We start from the raw sequence: 20,461 nt of genomic DNA on the forward strand, positions 1-20,461 counted from the left end.
AGTATAAGTGCACGTCTATCAGTTAAACAAATATGGAAATGTATACGTTTTTCAACTTCATTTATACGCAAAACACAAAATAAATATGGATAAATACAGATAAAAAGGGCAAAAAATAAATATGGATAAATACAGACGGAAATGTTAAAAAAATAAATACCATAAAACCAGGAGCCCTAAACATAATGTAACACCTTTGTTGTTAGACCATGTCTTCCCCAATACCGCAAGACTTCTCTACTAGACCACACTGTTTACACTAGTGCTTTCCTCCTACATTAGACCACACCACCTCCTCTACCCACCCCTTCTCTGCTAAACCATACTGCATGCACCAGCATGCACCTCTCCACTAACTCTCTCCTTCTCTACTAGTCCGCAGCCTCCTCCAGCCCATACCTCCTCTGCTAGCTGGCAGCACCCACACTCATCCAGAGGCTTCCACTACTCAAAATATTCTCCATCAGCTCATAATCTTTGTATTACTCTTTAAACCATCTTCTAACCACTAACACTGACCAGACCACCCCAAACAATGGCCACCACCTCTATTAGTAAGTATTCTCTCATTGGTCCACATCTCCTTCATCAAACTACACCTCATCTATTTGTCACGCAACTCCATTACATCACATTCCTAAAATAAGCCACACTGTGCCTTTAGGCCACACTCTTCTATTAAGAAACACCTCTCCATTAAGCCACACCCCTCTATTAAGCCCCACTTCTCTATTTGGCCACACCTCTCTATTTGGCCACACTGCTCCATTATGCCACACTTCTTCTGCTAACCCACATGTATTAAACACCTACTCAACATCCCCTGCAATAGAATACCTACTCCTGTAGTGTACGCCGTCGCCGATAGCAGACTCTTCTTTCACTATCTTCCAGCCACGGTCCGTGCAGGTAACAGCGGTGGGGCGGTGGGACCGCATTGGAGGGTATTTCGAGGGACGATGCAGAGGGAAAATTATTTATTTATTTAATTTTCCCTCTTCATATCCCCTGGAAATCCCCCACAATGCGGCCCAACCGCCCCACCGCTGTTACCTGCACGGACCGCGGCTGCTATCTTCACCTCATTCACTGGCCCTCACTGATTCAGCCAGGCTAGCTTGAATCCAGTGGCACAGTGAGCAAGGGGACCCACGTCTGGGCATACCCATCACATGTTCTGAAATAGGCCATGGTTCCTGCTAGGCAAAGGGTTCGATTCACAAAGGGACTTAGAACTCGTAAAGGTCCGAGTGCGGAATCGCTGCACTCAGGGCGAGTCTCTGCATTTATGGTGGAATCTCCACACTCGGCGTGGAATCTCTGTACTGCAGTGCTCAGTGTGGGGACCCCGCCACGAGTCCGGAGACCTCCTAGGTTAGCGTGTGTCTTATAGAGCTCCCACCAGCTTCATGCGGAAGCCAGCGCAGCAGTGACATTTTGACAGACACACAGACAATTTGGGCTTGACCACAGGCTTTGAGTAGCTGTCAGAAGCTGCCACTTACTCTCGTAGTACTCCTGATAGGAGTACCTGCTCAGTGCAGAGATTCCGGCACAAGTGCAGAGGCTCCGCCCGAGTGTGGAGGATCTGCATTCGTAACTTTCCGAGTCGTAAGTCCCTTTGTGAATTAGGCCCCATATCGATTACACACCCCATCCACATCTTACCAGTATTAAACCTAATCTAATAGACCTGCCCTTCTCCAGCATCACATGCCGCAGGAACTCGCCACTAGCCTGCTCAACCCACCACATTCCCACCCCATCTCCACATGACCCCTCATCCCTCATCTCCAGAAGCAGTGATACCGTTAAGTTCTGCCATAGCCAACCCCTTCTCTGTTAGACCTTTGTCAATGGAATAAACCTACTGCCTGTTTTGTACATACTCAATGTCCAAACCAGATAAACTATATCAAAGAGCAAGGGTAATTTATCTCAGAATGAAAAAAGCAATCAATAAATTCAAATCAATGAGCGATTACATTTACTGGTCCCTTTTCAGACAAATGGGGGGGGGGGTCTGTTTTTGGGAGATCAAATCTCTCCAAACATGGTTTAAAGGAGATCTTGTATCTACTTTTCATTGGGTTAAAACAAACATATCAAGTTATTGGTACCGCCGAGTCCATTCTCGTCTGCGTAAATTGCAAAAGAAAAATCCTAGGTTCGCTTGTATCTTGTGAAGCTCCCACCAGCTTCAGGCGGAAGCCAGTAAGTACAGCAGTGAAATACTGACAGACACACAGACAATTTGGGCTTGATCGCAAGCTTCGAGTAGCTATTAGCAGCTGCCACTTTTGTAGTACTCCGGATGGGAGTACCTCTTGCTTTAATATAAGCACTGCAGGAGTGAATCAAAAGTACTAGAAAACCATGTTACATCAAACTCTTTGTGAATAGTATCCAGAGACAAAGAGTGCCATGTCTTAAAATATGTCCCAACTCAGACAAGAGACTGCGGAGCAAAGCTTGGCCTGGAGACAGCATTGGTGTCAGTCACATTTTCACCTTAATTTGTATTAAGCAGCAGGTGCAAAATTGAGAACTGAGCAGCTCTAAAACAATGTGTTCCAGTGGCTTATGGGTTAATTTGTCTTTTTTTTACCACTCAGCAGTGTCAATTCTGGGGTTCCGCATGCAAGATCTTTCAGGACCCCTATCTGGAACAGCTTTGCATTTATTACCCATTTTTTATGAATCCAAACAAAATTGAATAAGACATTAAAAATTGAGACAGAGTGCGACTTCGGCTGGACCAGCTCAAGATTCTCCACCGGGTATATTTTGACGCCACACTGCTATTCAGGTTGGGTAGGAGGACTGAAGCGCTCTGCCTCCGACACTGTAACCAAACTGGCACATTCATACACATCCTGTGGGACTGCCCCCATATACAACAATACTGGAAGGACGTCACCCAGAAAATGACCAGGACTTGTGACAAACCTATACAGCCATCTCCCACACTATGTCTTCTTAATATCTGGGAGGCAACGGACCTCACACAGGCGGAACAGTCGTGGGCCACTATGGGATGGGCTATAGCGAAATGGAATATTGCTCAGAAGTGGGGGGTGGACACTGTACCGCATTTACGGGACTGGGCAAAAGAAATGGATCATGCCATGATTGCCGAAAAAATTGTGTATAAAGGGAGAGGATACCCCCAAAAATGGGATTATAAGTGGGGATGCTGGATTACATACAGGCGGAAGATCTGCATTTCTCCTACGGTGGAACTGAGGAGGGAGAGACTTTCGATGTTGGAGAGGGAGGCTGAGGAGGTGATGGCACACAATAAGAGCAACTACAATGATGAGACTCGGGGTGAACCAGTAGTGAATTATCTTGCTCTCCTGACCCGGGGGCATAGTTGTAACCCTTATAGTAACTGTACAACTGTTAAATAGTGTAATCCTATGTACTCCTGATGGTTTGAAGGTCGTAATGCAATGCTGAAATCTTGTATAACTTTGCCAAAGATGTCTACAAAATGTTTTTATTGCTGCAGTTTGTTCCTAATAAAAATTGTCTAAAAAAAAAATTTGAGACCAGTGGCGGCTCCTCTATAGGGGCTTTTGGGTGCCGCCCCCCTGCTTTCTCGCAGTGCGAGAACACGGAAACATAAATGGTAATAACTTGTGCCTGGTTGGGGGTGGGCGGTCCTGCTCTAGGGCAGGGGGGTAGTGGCTTTGCCCACTGTTGTGCATACTGACTGTTTGGTCGGCCCCTGGGCCGACCAAACAGTCAGTATGCACAACAGTGGGCAAGCCTCTCCCCCCCCCCGCCCTCGAGGAGGACCGTCCACTCTCCCTTTTCTCTATGTAGATTGCTGCATGCAGCTGCCTACATAGAGAAAATGGCCCAGCTGGGGCGCTCTCAGATTCGCCTCACCACTTCTGATTGGCGGAGGGGAGGGAGGGAGGCTGCCTTTCTTGATTACGCGAGGAGAGCTGCAGCCGGCCGGCTCGGAACTGAAAAATGCCGGAGTCAGGACCGGACGGCGGGAGTCGTGACCCATCCAGAAGACAGCGCGGGATGGTAAGTTTCATTTTATATATTTCTTTTCCACTAAACCCCTCCCGCCTCCCCCCCATTCCCCCCGTAGCGCGACGACCCCATTTCCACCCCCCCACCCGCCCGTAATCCGGCCGCGACTGTGGATAATAATACTAGTCTGTTTCCCATCCCATCCCAAATCAAGTCTCCAGTTACTGTAAAGAGCAAGCATCACTAAAACCCAACTCGGTGCCCATAATTCACCATACCAAGGGGAGAAGGACACACCACTACACTTCTGACCGTTCCATCCTGCCTCCTTGAGACCCCCTCCTCCAATTTCATTTCAGCGCGCGCCATCACTGATAAATCGACTGCGTCTTTGCACTTTCCTTCTTCGACACGAAAACTTTAGAACTGTCGAGATGTAATCACAATTAGGAATAACGCATTCCTTTCCCCAAACTAGCTGAGCAGAGGCCAAAGACACTGCCATGAATTCCCTGCTTGTGAACGCTGCTCACAGTAACAGCATAAAGCACGTGGGGCACAGGCTCACCAAAGCAGCCACACACCTGGAACAAGCAAGGAGGGAGGCACTCGGCGCACGACTGGAGAACAAGAAAGAGAGGAGAAGAAAGGGAGAGGTATAACAATAGAAACAGAGCTGAAAAAGAGCTAGAGAGTGGCCGAAAAATAGGCCGTGAGACGGATTTAGAGAGGTGGGATGTGGGTGTCGGAGATTGACTGGTTACTCACCGGTAATATTCATTACTCCGAGTCGTAGCCCTCCCCGTCCCAGTCCTAACTACATGAGCATAGCTCCTCCCACCAGCAACTCCCAAGCAACTAAAAACCCATCCCTTCCCTCCAGGCCACACCCACACCCTAAGGCATATAACCATGTGACCCGCCCATCCACATCCTGTACCACCAAGCACAAGAAGCCGAACAGGGAGGGAGGGACGGGAACCTGGACTGGGACGGGGAGGGCTACGACTCGGAGTAATGAATATTACCGATGAGTAACCGGTCATTACCTCCTCGTCAGCCCTCCCCGTCCCAGTCCTAACTACATGAGCAGATACCAAAGCAATAATCGGCTTCACCCAGTAGTACATACAGACTTAAACAGCACAAGCCGAAAGTCACACAACCTGAGCAGAACACAGCACCACGTCCCCAAACCTAGGAGACACAGATCCACTCACCACCCAATGAACATGGGACAGAAAGGAGCGAGGAGAACACCAAGCCGCTTCAATGCAGAACACGGCCAGGGAACCCCCCCGTAAGCAAGCCCAGGACGCCGTCACCGCCGAGTCGAGCCACCCTGAAAAGACCCAGGAGCCAACACCCCACAAGCCCAAACGCCGTCCCCACAGCCAACACAGCCACTGACAGAGAGCATCCACAGAATGCCCCGGACCAAGAACAGTCAGCCCAAAGGAAACAGAAAGGGGAACCCCCCAATGAAAAAGGTACAGCAGGAAGGAAGCACCCCACCAGAGCCTGCCCAACGGCCAAACAGAGCAGCCGCACCAAAACTCCAGAAAGAGGAATAGGACAGAAAACCAGCCAAACCAGAAACTCCAACAAGGAGCAAAGGAACGAAAGACCGGACTCAGGAGGAAACAACTCCACAACCACCCGGACATCAAGGAGCCCACCGGCACAAAGCCCGAACGGCCCACACAGCCGCCCACAGAGCTCGCAGGGAGGACACAGCCAGACCCAAGTCGAAGCCAACCTCCCAGAATCCAAGACACGCACCGGAAACCAACGCAAAACCCCCTGCGTCGCCCAGCAAACCAGCAAGTAAACCCCCTGACTGGCATAGGACAGGAGAGTCGAAGGGCGCCCGGACCGAGGAAAAAACCCAGCCACCGAAGGAGAACACCCCAAAGCCAATAGGGCCAGACACACCACAGCCCCAGGACACACGAGGCCCGACCCAGTCCGACCCGCAGCAGGACCCGTGGAGCCAGCGGAATCGGGGGAAAGCACCCACCAGGCCCCCGCACAACAGAAGGACCCGGCAACCACGCTCCAGACAGCGTCGACCGAACCAGAGAACAACCGCACCCCAAGGCGAACCCAGGAGAGGCAAAAGTGGGACCCCGAACCAGGCCAGCGACAGGCCCAACACGGATAGCGAGGGAAACACCCCGCGCAAGCGAGCCGCCACCGAGCACAAAACCCCCAGCAGACGCAAAGCCCAAAGGGACCACAAGGAAGAACTGCCCCCCCCCCCCGGCATAACAGCAAAGCCGCCAAGGGAGCCAACCCCGCACGCCAATGGCGGAAGACAGCCGACCGAACCACCACGAACCTCAGGAGGATCCAAGGCAGAAAGAGGCCAGGCCAACCGAACCGACCACGGGACACGTAGAAAGCAGAGGCGGGATTCAAACCCAAGACCAGTGCAAGCCTGCACCACCAGAGGCACCAGACAAGTCATCGAGCCATAGCTCCGTGGGCCAATGTAAAGCACCGCAGGAACCAATACCACCACGGGATACAAAGAAAGCAGAGGCAGGATACGAACCCAAGTCCCACGAGAGACAGTGCCAGAAGAGGCCCACGACTTACCACCGAGATACAGCGCCCAGGACAAACAACTCTGAACAAATCCAAGAAAGTCCCAGGACCAACCGCTCTTCGAACACAAAAGGACAGCCCTGCAAGAGGATTGAACCACCAACCATCAGGGCAACCCGCGGCCAATGGCCACACCCCCCGGAAACAACAGCCGACAACCCAGAGATGCCAGAACCCAAAGCCGCAGAGCAAGACACACCAGGGGGAACAAGTGCCTAAGGGCCCCAGGAACAAACCCCACAGCAGCGGACAACAGCTGCTGAAGAAGGAGCCACCGGGGAGAAGAGGAAGACCGAGCCCCCAACAACCACCGCAGTGCGCGCAACAGAGCCAGCCTGCGGGGCACCGACAGGAATACCCTACCTGAACAGTAGTACCCGAGTGGTGCAAAGCTTGGAATCCTCCAAGCGTAGAACCGCCCAAACCAACGCAGGAGCCCGCAACCATCCAGGGAAAGGGCCGGAGCCGGAAGGAAAAAAGAGGATGAATCCACCAACCGCCCCAGGAAGGGAACACCCAGAGCCCCGGAGCAGGCAACAAAACCACCAAAGGCGCCAAAACGGCTGCAAACCTACAAGGAGACGCAGACCGTCCAAAAGGCAATACCCAAAACAAAGGAACACAACACACACCAAAACGCAGGAACCCCGCGAAGCCGCGTGTACCGGCACATGAAAGCAGACGGCCCGGAGAACCAGATAAGTCAGGAACTCCCCCGCCAACCCCCAGGAAGGGAAGAAACCCCTGAAGAGACACCATCATGAAGGACCGAAGAGTCAGACACAAGGGTACAGCCGTCCTAACCAGGGCAGGACTGCAATCCCCATACGGGCCCCAGAACAGAACCAGGAACGAGTAAACACCCCGACCGAGCCGAATCCACACAACACAGCGGAAAAAGACCCAAACACAGGGTAATAGAAGCAGACACAGTGTCTGAGAACTTGGAAAAGGGGCCGCACCGAACACAGCCAGTAGCCCAGCACGACCAGGAGGGACCAGAAGAAGAGAAAGCACCCCGTCGACCCCAGGACAAGAGGAAGGAAGGGACACCCAGGCCCCGATCCACACCACGATAGGGTTGGGCCGCCCAATCAGAAAGAAATGCCGCCCAAAAGCCCGTACGCAATCCAACGGAACCCCAAACAGTATAGAGCCCGCGAAGGGAAGCTCCAACACGGTATCCAAGGCAAAAGCCCCAACAGCCACCAAGCAGCCACAGAGGACCCAGCCGCCAACGCCGCTGAACTAAGTTAATCGGAGGACGAAATTGCCAGGAAACACAACTGCAGTCCCAACCCGGAACAAATGACGGAGGGAACCACACCCAGCAAGACTGCACAGAACAACTGGACAGACATATGAAGCGACTGAACCCGAAATCCGGGGCAATCCGCAGCCTGAACCGCAAGACCAGAGGCAGCAAAAGACTGAACCAAGGTCCCCCATCCCGCAAGACCACAGGAGAAGAAGGAACTGCAACCACGGACACCACCAGGCTCCGAGAAGCCACACCAGCCAGCAGGGATCCACCAGCACTCCAGCCAGGATACCCCAGCGAACTACCGTAAAGGAAACCCTACTGCCAGAAACCGGGGAAAGGCATGTCTAACAACACACCTCCACACCCCTACCAGCACAGCACTCACAGAGGAGTAGGAAAAGGGAGGGCTACAAGCCCCACCAACTGGCGAGTGGCTAAAAAGTCCACTGACTAACCACCCACCAAGGGCCACGGAACCCAAAAGCGCCCAGACCACGGAGCAGAACACCGTGAAGGCCTGACCCCGCTCTCAACCGAAACCAAGCCCAGATCCACGCGGCAGAGGCAACCTGCCCCTGAACAATGGAAGGAGCAGCGGAAGACCCAGCAACCACCACCTCCCCAGTATTGCGGAACTCACTTACGCACAAACCACACACCTCCAAGATGTGAACAGCACAGAGAAATCAGCGCCCAACATCCTTCCACAGACCAAGCAATGCAAGAACCATAAGGGTCAATCAGGGAACGCCAAACCCCACAGTTATAAAATAATGAAGCTCAGAAACCATAAAGAAATAAACACCAGGTGATAAAGAAAGAGTGCATACACCCATGACAGAAACCCCCAAACAGCGATGCACCGGAATCCAAACCCATAACTGTGGAGGAAGAGTCAGGAATCATAACCACTTTTAAAGAAGAGTTTGAAATTTTTCCATCTCATGACACTGTGACAGCGTTAGCGGGACTCGAACCCTTGTCCCGTGAGATCCTGTACAAGCACAGGCACAAGCCTCACCATTGAGCTATAGCTCCCGGATTTAAGACCACAGAGACTCAAAGTCCAGGAGGGACACATCAGAGACACACGGAACGACAAACAGAACGCTCCCTCAAAAGTACAGGCAGCCCGCAACATGAGTCAAAGAGAGCAGTGTTCACCAGTACATGACCTGCCTCAATACCGAGAAGGGGACACAAACCCCTGAACTGTCCATCGACAGCATACAATCACTGTAACTTGAGTTACCACAATGGTTTGCCGCCGGAAACCAAAGCAATCCCCTTCAAAATGGGCAGGGAGCGGCCCGCGGTGCATAGTCAAAGAGCGCGAACTCGACCCGAAGGTATCGGAGCGCGTTATACAGCACCGCAGTTACACTACACAGGCAGGCACGGGGATACTAAGTGACTAGCCCAGAAACACAGCCAGGGGACGCAACCCCGAGGCCCGAACCCTGGTTCCCCGCACCCAGTTGGCAGCGCAGCTGATGGACCACGCAGCTGCTGCATACAGAGTCCCGGCCACCCAAAGCACCGGCCCCAGGCCAGGGTCAAGAGGTGCAGACCATTACCGTCTCAAAATTCCATCTCAGAAACCACAAGAATGGAAAGCAGAAATTAAAATAAAAAGGGAAACGCGGGCCCGAAACGAGCACAGAGCCCCCAAACACACCTCCGAGGAGGAGCCAAACCGCCGCGCCCCAGGCGCGCAGAGAAGCCAGCCGCGCCCAACACACCTCCCCTCCCTCCCCGGGTGTTCCCTCTAGGGCACGGAACGTACCCGGAAGAGGGGAGGCCGCAGCAGGGAGTCACCACCCCACATCAGGCAGTCCGGACCCCCCAACCCCATGGTCCCGCTAAAGCAGGGACTCAAACGTACATGAAACAACAGGTACTCAAGGGGATTAAAACGGCCGCCAAGCAGACCGTCACACACTCACCCGAAAGGAGGCCAGGATCGGCACCCCCCACGACGCAGCTACCAGGAAGTCAGTCCGCAGAAAAAACAAACAGGATGTGGATGGGCGGGTCACATGGTTATATGCCTTAGGGTGTGGGTGTGGCCTGGAGGGAAGGGATGGGTTTTTAGTTGCTTGGGAGTTGCTGGTGGGAGGAGCTATGCTCATGTAGTTAGGACTGGGACGGGGAGGGCTGACGAGGAGGTAATGCACTGGGACTGTTTGAGTTCATGTGTCCTCCGCTTCACCCACGCGCTCGCTCATCCAGCAGCATCGGCAGAACTCTCTCTTTTCTGCTCCTCTGCTTCACTCTGTAGACGTACCACTACAACTAGCGGTTTGGTGTTGCAGATATAGAATGATTGTGTTAACAGTATGAGGTTTTATATAACAGTGTGTTGTGATACGGGCTAAATTGTTCTTTATTTAGTGTCCTAAGGTGGAATGTGATAGCCAAAGTAAACAGGTAAAGTGAACGTGGATTTATTTTAGCTGTGTGTGTTGTGATCTGGATGTCACGATGTCGTACTTTTCAATGAGTTATGGCTTGGCACATTTTTTTTGTAAGACTGAAGTGAAGCTATACAGTGTGCTGTGATTTGTTTTGTCGAGGAATTCATAATGTGGGTCTGTGTATATTGTTGTGTGTCCTGACCCTGGGGTATGGTGTGATATAAGTTGCCGGGGGTGACTGCAGATCACGGAGAGTGCCAGGGTGTCGAATTAAAACAAAGGACGTAGTTATAGGCGATTAAATTAATGTCGTCATTAATTACTGCAGACACCACCACATTGTGATTCGGCTAGCATCAAACCAAACATATTTGTTATTTGTACATGAGAGTGAGGGCAGATGAATGTACGGCACTTTCGAGGAATTTTGGGCTCATGCTGAAACATTATTTTATTACTCAGCACCCATCGGCCAGTATACATACTCTGTAGTGACTGTCATTGTAATGTATGTCTTTACGCTTCTACCCAAGATTTGAGTCGGAACAAGTTTTGGAAAAATGTCCCAGCCGTTGTTTACTTTCATGCAACGCTTTTTTGACTATATCTTTGGCTGTTTCCTGATCTGTTCTGTAAGACCGGTGTGGCACACTCTGCAAATGAAATGCATTTTTAATCTCATTCCTTTGATGTATGGCAGCATTAATAAGTTAACCATGAGGATAAATTCATAACCCCAGGGACACCTGCTGGGGGTAAAGAATGCATGTATATTAACGAGCGCTAAAAATAGGCGAAGTTGCAGCCTCCTGCAAGTCCCCAGTGCCATGGCTCTGTGTTTCTATGGGAATGTTTCACATATGTGCATGTGTGAGTAGGTCTAATGAGTGTTGTGTTCCCTGCACGGGTGCAGACATGGGACAATTAGCCATGGTGTGTACAGCTCAAGGAAGCTCGCTGCAGCTGGGAAGCAACCAGGCAGGAGGGATCGGCCACTGTGTTCCCCTGTCAAATAGGGTATTGAAGACTATCTCAAACAGAAATGCAGTGCAGGTATGTGATTTCAGAATATAGCAATAATCGGGGATTGATGTCAAAACTAACTGGTGACCACAGTGTAATACAAAAGCTCTTTAGCATGATTTAACCCTTTACGGCATTTAGAAAATTGCTGCAAAATGCACCATTTCTCCACTCTTTTTTTCAAATTTTTCTAGGGGTAAAAGCCTCCTAAACATAACCCTTGTGGGTTGTTCGGGCTCGCTCGCTACGCTCGCTGGCCAAAGTGCAGTATGACAATAATTTTACGCCTTACCACTTTCAAATGTCACAAGCCGCCACTGTTTGAGACAGAGAAATAAAACAAGAGCAAATAAAAACATAAAAAGATGTGACATAGAGAGAAAGTTCACTTTCCCAGGGGTCCCTTGGAAGGTGGCTGTCCTGGGCAATTGCCAGCTTGACCCCTGCTTTAAAGCCTCTCAGTCACTTGCTTCAAATAAGGGTGCAAAAGCCACGTCACTTGTGTCTTGTGAGAGTGAAAGTACACAGCGAAGAGTGCCAGCGAATCAGCAGTCACATATTCACATCCTTTTACTGTGACTATTTTAAACATCCGACTGGACTCCTTGAGTTTCACAGCCCTAAACTTAGACAAGTCCATGCACAACCAGCATTCCAGCAGTTTAAGTTACCAGTTTACGAGGATCAGTAGAAAGGGTGACCCATTTGAGAGAGCCATCGCCATCGGTGAAGAGGAACACTTATGCTCAGGGCTTTAAGTGGGCCGGGTCCTGCCGGTGCTCAGCACAGGTGTTCTACAAAGCAGGTGCCGAGACGGGTCCCTATCGGACTCTCCATGTTTGCCCTCCCCTCTCAGGGGGGGGACAAATCTTAACTCTGCAGCAGTGCCACCCTTCACTGCCTTTGAAGAATAGTTCTTTCATAGTGTCATCATGTCAGAACTGAAGCATTTTCAATGTTATATACGAATACAACGAAGCCGTAAATGTTGCCTATTTATCATATGCAACTAGCACCCATTGACAAAGCCAATAGTCCTGGCTTGTTGTATATGTAATGTTACTTGTTGTATTATATATCTGGATGCAAGGACCGAAACTCCAAAATACCAGTCAGGCGGCACACCTTTTAAGCTTAGGTGTTTTTAAGCCACACCCATAATTACATCGGTCACGCCTCTTTGAGAGAGCCCCGCCCCCTCAGTTGTTTATCCCTCTTAAAGCCCTGCTTATGTTGTCATGCTGTGTATTTTCTTAATTTTAGAAGTGTGTCAGTCACAGTGAGATCAGCAGACGTTTTAAGCTGGCAGAAGTTAAAATCAGGCCATTTTGCTTTAAAAATCGTGAGTCTCACGACTAATTTGAAGTGTTGCCATGTTTTCGATAAGCAAGAGAAGGAATGTACCATTTGAAGCCAAGCGTTTAACGTGCTCGTTTGAATTCGCAAACAATGGTCTGTTCCTACCTGTTGAAGCTCCATGTAGATGGGCGAACAGAGGTGTGAAAAGCAGAACCAGGCGCGGAAGTAGCAGCATCGCACCGGATCAGATGTCGCTCGGTCGGCGGCGTTCAGAAATTCAGTGCCCAGAGGCAGGGCCCGGCCCTGGCACGGCCTGGAATGCTCAGACACACTTCCACACGCGTGTGCAGGCATGCTGCAAGACTGGAGCCTTCTGCACCAGGTAGGAAGTGACGGGCGTGAAGCCCCGGCTGTGACACGCCCCCCACGGGCTACACACTTGTGTTTACAGGGTAGAAATACACGGGTAGGGTTAGCATTTAATACCCCAGCTCAAAGAAACCAGGTAAAACTAGAATGGGAAACTTCCGGGTAACATCACCAGTGCTTTAGCGTCAGTGACAGGGTAACTTTGCTGTACGGGTGAAGTCTACAGCTATCAGCAATGGTCGGAAATGGTGAAGCACACCTTAATTTGTGCCGGTGGTAGGTCCTAGTGGGCACCGGGGTCACTTTCTGTGACCGGAACGCATTTTTCATTATCAAACTTTAAATCTGGCCAAGAGAGACAAAGGCAGGAACGGGAGAAATGAAGGTAAGGAGTAGGAAACGGTGATAAAAGGAAAAGCAAGGGATGAAAATGAAGCTGCAAAGGTGGCATAAGGGCACAGGAAGCGCGGGGTGAAGGGGAGGAGGCACGGGGCAGGCTTAAGGCCAGGCAGGGCCCTAGCATATCTCAACGCCAGCATTCGCCAGAGTTGGTGGTGGCACCCCAAGAGAACCAGTAGGTACATATATTTTTATGACACCGCGGGCATACTGTTTTTGTCGGGGAAATGGAGTTGGGGGTACACTGGGCAGGAGTCAAAGGAGACTGTGGACAGAGTGGGCAAAATTAGCATTCTGTAAAGAAAACGACAGCATTGGGCATAGGAGGTACTGAATAAAAGAGACTTGATACAATGGATAAAAGAGAGTGCAGGAGAACAGAGTATAGGCACTGGGTAAGACAGACTGCACACAGTGGGCACTGGATTGAAGAGTCCTGCACCACTGGATAAAGGAGACTGGATACACTGGGCGCACCAGGCACTGGATAAGAGAGGGTGCACACACTGGATAAGACAGACGGCACACAGTGGGCACTGGATAAAAGAGACCTGTGCCACTGGATAAAGGAGACTGGATGCACTGGGTGCACCAGGCACTGGATAAGAGAGGGTGCACACACTGGATAAGACAGACGGCACACAGTGGGCACTGGATAAAAGAAACCTATGCCACTGGATAAAGGAGACTGGGTGCACCAGGCACTGGATAAGAGAGGGTGCACACACTGGATAAGACAGACGGCACACAGTGGGCACTGGATAAAAGAAACCTATGCCACTGGATAAAGGAGACTGGGTGCACCAGGCACTGGATAAGGGAGGGTGCGCACACTGGATAAGACAGACTGCACACAGTGGGCACTGGATAAAAGAGATACACTTGCTGCAGCAAGCACTGGATAAGGGAGGGTGTACACACTGGATAAGACGGACTGCACACAGTGGGTACTGGATAAAAGAGATACACTGGGTGCACCTGCTGGAGCAGAGTTTTCTGTTGAAAATTCATTGGGTTTTGAAGCTTCAGTTGTCTAAACGTGGTAAAAATAAAATTACTAATTTTTAATCATTAATTATTTGTTTTGTGTAAATGTTTTTTATTAATCAACATGTATGTATTAACAAGAGAAAAACCGACACGAGGGAACGCTTATGTGTTGCTATTGACAATGTGCATGTTTTATTAAATAAACGTTGCTGAGTGCTGTTTATTTTTAAGCACGAAACGCTTTTGAATTAATGCTTTCCTGTGTTGCTAAAGCTAGATAATTGCATACACATAAGGGTATTAGTGGGGTTAACACTGTTTAATCACTATGCTGTGGTAACGTTGTTTTGTCTCTTTTAATTAAGATGGTCTATTGTGGCCTATTGTGGCCTACTAAAAGATGGCTGACTTTTGAAGCCTGGTTTCGAGTGAGAATTTGTGATGGAAAAGGCCTTGCTGAATATGGACGCGAGTCATCTGTCCACAGTCCTTGCCTGGTTAAAACTTTCCGTGAGGACAGCAGCAGATCTGGGCATGTCTCCAGATGCATTGGGACAGCAGCCTTGGCAGCCTTGGAAAACAAAGGAGCTTTAAAGAAAGACTCTAAACTCTGAGCTCACCAGAGGAAATGTGTGGAAGTTGAGAAGAAACATTTTAAGATTTAGTTCCTGTTCTGTCTTTTTATTTTTGTGACTTTTTCTGAGCGGAGATTTTTCAAAATGTAGCGATGCTACATCCTTTCCTTCTCGCTCTGCTCAGCGGTTCGGCGGATGAAGAAATGTTAAATGTTTCTTTCCTTTGTTTGAATTATTATAAATATACTAGCCCAGAGAGGGTTCCATTCCATTGCGTTTTGCTTTCTTCCCAAACCTGCATTGGTGAGGATCGATGCTGTGAGGACGGTGACTTGGGAGATTTCTACCGAGAGACTTGTCCTGATGACCCATTCTGACATTTAGCTAGAATAGGTAATTATGAGAAAATGATTTATTCTGATTAATTTCTTTTGACTAACTTTAGATAAAGAATCATAATTTTAATACGGTGTTGGTGATTATTTCTTGTCAATTATTAAGTACTCTATTTGATTATTGATGTATAGATTGTTTAGATTATGACAATTGCAATAGCTAGGTCTTATCGACCTCGGTGTAGGTGTGGGGTTTAGGAGTTTAGGAGTTTTCTTTTCACAGGTTCAATGCTGGTAGAGTATTTGAGTGTATGTTAGTGAAATGGGCCCTAGTGTATGATGAGTGTATGTGCGTGTAACTGTGAAATTACTCTATCCGTGGAAGTAGGGAGATTTTGTACACCCCAATCTGCATCAAGTTCCTGGTAGCAGAGTGATGATGGTTATTGATGATTGTCTTGATCTGATTAGATTGCTTGTACATTAGCTTATTGATTATTGATTATTGATTGATGTTGGTATATGTACTAATACTATATGTTGGAGTCGTCATGTTGAGTTATATGTAGTGCTTCTGGAATTTGGGAGCTAGTAGCAGTTCCGTAGTAGGGCAGAGGGAAGTATATGCTGCTCTCGGGAAAGACGGGATTGTTGGTCCTGTACGTATGCAGGAAAATTCACATTGTCTGGGTTCGGAATCAGTGACATTGTTATATGTTACTATTAGAGATATTTCTTGTATATAAGAAGTGCGTATGGTAGTGAAGGTTATCTATGAAACTCTGGTTTTAAGTCCCAGGGATCCGTAAGGTTCGCCGTTAAAGCTTATCGCGGGAGAAGTAATAGGTATTCTCTGAGCTTGTTTGAGAAACTGGGTAGAAGTAAGCTGCTTGGTTGGTGTGTGTTATAATTCTGTAGTGGAGCAGATTGTTCGCTGTTCTCGGGAAAAGCAGGATTCTGTGTGTATGTACTATATTTTCTTGTATGAATGTGCATGAATGTTTATACATTTAGTTGATTGTAAGACTCTTTGGACAAGTCCTAGAGGAAACAGTTAATGAATGTATGTTAGAAGGGCAGAGTAGAGGGATGTGCTACTGTGTCGACGAGAGGTTTCTTGTGAAATAGATTTTCTTTATTATTCTTTGGTTAGCGAAGCAGACAATGGAGATGTTTATATGTTGTAACTAATAGATTTTGTAGAAATTTGACACGAAGTCTACTGAGAAATTTTGTAAAGGAGGGGTAGACGACTGACAGGAGACAGGAGCGAGAAACTGCAGCGACTGCTGACGTCAAACAGACCGCGCTCTCATTGGATATTAGATCAGAATAGTGCTCGCGCTGAGATTGGTGCGTTGGTGTGAGCCGCGCAAGGATTGGTAGAGCTATTCTAGTGACGTAACGTTCCAGGATTGGTGCGTTAGTGTGAGTCGCGCTGTTATTGGTTGAAAAATCATATTGTGTAGTTGTATTACGGAAGGGATTAGAAAGTTTTGGTAAGCGTTAAAATGTATTACCAAGAGGAGAAAAAGAAAAAATCTTTGTTCAGAAGGATTAAAAATTGGTTCGACAAGGATAAAGATGTTCAAACGAGAGAGGGTGAATTGTTACCTCCATCGAAAACGCCTGCATCCTTCATGGCTGCGAGATATGGGTATCATACCTGTATATGGTTGGAGAATTGGGTTAGGTATACCTGTAACGCCCTGAACGTCTCAGGATCGTTTAACAGACACGACAATGAGGACGCAACCACTTGTGAAGGGTTAGTTCTTTTAATGAAGGCAAATAAAATACAAAGAACAAACAAAAGTTATAGTCACTGGAATCCTCCAGGCTAAGTACGTTACCAGCCCACAGCACGGATGGTCCTAACCGTCCTCTGCATATACGCCGATCTTGGCGTATGCCAACAGAGGGCAGAAATGAAATGGCCGACAATGCCAATCGGTAGGCTGTGAGGGGCACGAAGAGTGTTTGGGAGAATCGAGGAGTCAGGGAAACACCCAGCCGGGGTCTCTACCTGAAGGGAGCAGCCGCTCAACCTCTTCCTCAGACTGCACCGGGACGCGGGGTCACCTCCTGGTGATGCGTCACCGATACCCCAATCACAAGCAAGAAGACTGAACCGAGAGCAGCCGCTCGATCGATCCTGTGGACTTCCGAGTCTGTAACGCGGCAAACACCTCCTGGTGTGCGTTACAGCTGGCAGTCCCTGTGTCTCTGGTCGGGCTGGGAGTTACGACTCCAACCAGCAAAAGCGCCACTGCGCTTGGACTCAGCCGAGTCAAAAAGCGAAGCTCAATGGTTGACCGGTAGAGCTTCCGGGTCCTTCACAGGTGACGATGGGGCAAGACACGGCCCAGGGAGTAACGACTCGACCTACCTCCGTTCTTGCCTTACTGGAGCACCACTCCGGAACACTGCTCTTCACAAAGCAGGTACGTCGGTGTAAACACAATATCCGACAGCCTTGTACCTCCCGGTTCCTCCCTTTATAGGGCGTGTTTTCCTTGAGTTATGTAACAGCTCTCCTGTTTACATAAGGGCGTGTTTCCCTTGAGTTATGTAACAGCTCTCCTGTTTACATAAGGGCGTGTTTCCCTTGAGTTATGTAACAGCTCTCCTGTTTACCTAAGGGCGTGTTTCCCTTGAGTTATGTAACAGCTCTCCTGTTTACATAAGGGCGTGTTTCCCTTGTATGACAGGAATTCTTGACAATACCAAAGAAGATGGAGTCTTAGCATTTCCAGAACATGGTTCATTTAATCTGGCCGTGTTGAAAAATTTACGGGAAAAGATGTTATGTCTTGACCCAAGACCAAGGCCGACACAATTCGAGGCTTTAGTGGAATGGGAAGAGGAAGTACATGAGCGAGAGAAACAGAGGTCTGGAGGCAACTATAGGTATATGTTTGGGAGGAGACATGGTCGTGAAACTCATCATGATCGAATGACGAGATGGCGAGATGCTAGTATGTCAGAGGGATTATATCCTGTGAGAACAGTTGAAGAGGGAGCAGAAAGGGTTCCTGAGGCAGAAGTGAGAAGATATGGAGTTAATGAATATGAGGATGAGGTTTTGAATGACATGATTTACAAAAGACCACCTCCATATAGACCGGAACCAGAAGAGAGTACACCAATTGTTTCTCCAATAAGAGATACACATTGTATCATTGAGACAGAAAATGTGACACCTGAGTTAAGAAGTGGTAATCCTTTCAGGGAGAGAGAGAATAGAAGCAGTGGCGAAAATACGAGAGAATTAGCCAGAACTACATCGGAGCTGACTGAAAAGATTAAGGAACTGACAAAAAATCTAGATGCTGTTACGGTACCCGTAACCATAGGTCCGGTTATGCCTGTTTTTGATAAGCAGAGGAATGGTGAGAATGGTTTGGTTATTCCATATGTTGGGAATAGATTGACAAGTTTGGCTGGTCCTTCAGGAGATTCAGGAAAAAGGGCAGGAAAATTCAGACATGACACCTGTAATGAAGGATTAGAGGAGTCTAATTCAGGACTGGATGCTGGTGAAGCTAGTTGTTCAGGGATGCCGATTTTAGAACCGCAGAAGAAAGTGGTTCCAGTGAGAAAATCTACTGAAATAACAGCTGAGGATTTGAATGAATGGATGAAAGTTCTTCAAAAGAGGGATAAAGATTCACAAGCAATTGATGTTGCTAGGTTACGTGTAGAATTAGAAGAGCTTGTTGCAGGGACAGTTCCAACCGAAATTCTAAAAAATCATCATGATGGTGAATTATTATTCATGTGCAAGAATATTACCTGGAGAGCGAGAAATACACATGACAGATTAAGAGCAATAGCAAATGACTATGGAGTTGACATTGATAAAGTGAAAGTTTTGCAGAAGTCTTACAGGATGGATTTCACAGACAAGGATATAGAAAATTTGAATGGTACTGGTAGAACAGGACAGATTAAAGAGATGATCGCTTTATTGCGAAAATGGGGTGATGTTGAGAAGTGGAAGGATAGATGGTACAAAAAGAGAGAAGAATCAGGGGATAGGACTTATTCAGCATTTCCTGTGAGAGAAAAGGAAAAACCAGTGGATACTTATCGTATGAGAGAAATACCTGGAGGAGGATATGTACATGTTCCATGGACCAGACAGGATATTTTGTCATTTACGAATGATTTCCCTCGATTGAGAGAAAAGCCCGTCGAGTGGTACAGGCAGGTAGACAGGTTTGTGAAATTGTCAAAAGTGCTGTGGATTGACCTGAATAGTCTGTTTGATATAATTGTTCCAGCAGACTTGTGGGCTGAGTGTAAAATAGTTGTGAGTTGGCCTACTGAGGAATATCCAAGAGATCAGAGAACAGGAGCACCAGATCCAGAAGTAATGAGAAAGTATGAGCAGGTGATCGTATATCTGAAAAATAAAGTACCTCCAAAAGAAACAGACTGGGTTAAAATAGATCGAACACATCAGGAAGCAAAAGAATCAGTTCATGCTTTTTACGAGAGGCTGATACTGGCATTTAAACAATTCAGTGGAGATGAACACCTGGGTGACAAGGATTTGAGTCATTTTGTATACAGATTTGTATATGGCCTGAGACCTGAGATTAGTGAAAGAATTCGTGAGCATACTGTGGATTGGCAGAGTAAGAAAATAGATGAGATTCTGAGACATGCAAAATACTTCAGTGATGAGATTGAAGCAAAACAAAGAAAGCTGAAAGAGAAAGCAATGTGGGCACAGGTGAAAGTTGCGGAAAGACAGGAAGCACAGTTGGTGGAACAGGCGAATAATCCAGGAAATAATGCAGGGAATAGACCTAGGTATGCAGGGAAAGGAAAGGGGAATCTTGAGGAAGCAAAAAAGAAGTTCCCATGTCACAACTGTGGCCAACTGGGACATTGGAGATCTGAGTGTACCAATCCACCATTAGTGAATAATGAGGGAAACTCCTTGAATCAACAGGTGCAGAACGAGGGGAAAAATCAACAGCAGCAACAGCAGAAAGTTGTGAGACAGCAGAGTCAAGAGCCAAAACCGCCCTTGCCGCAGAATAGAGGAGCACAAAAGTATAATCCGGATTCGGGATTCTACAATGATGAACAGGTAAACAAACCAAAGCGTTCTAACCAGGTACAACAGTACTTGTTAAAGAATGAAGGGAGTGAGTCTGAGGGTGATTATTGACG

The 20,461-nt window shown here is 48.2% G+C and overlaps 1 protein-coding gene across 1 annotated transcript in view; it reads right to left on the reverse strand.

The window, feature by feature from the left end:
* Positions 1-12,981, reverse strand: part of LOC146772571 (disintegrin and metalloproteinase domain-containing protein 10-like) — an 83,023-nt gene extending 70,042 nt beyond the window's left edge. The window contains exon 1 of the mRNA XM_085636924.1: positions 12,772-12,981. Coding sequence (XP_085493050.1) covers positions 12,772-12,841 — 70 coding nt within the window. The 5' untranslated portion in view covers positions 12,842-12,981. The remainder of the gene's footprint in view (positions 1-12,771) is intronic.
* Between the last annotated feature and the right edge of the window lie 7,480 nt (positions 12,982-20,461).

Source organism: Triturus cristatus, chromosome 12, assembly GCF_964204655.1.
Source record: "Triturus cristatus chromosome 12, aTriCri1.1, whole genome shotgun sequence".
NCBI lineage: Eukaryota > Metazoa > Chordata > Amphibia > Caudata > Salamandridae > Triturus > Triturus cristatus.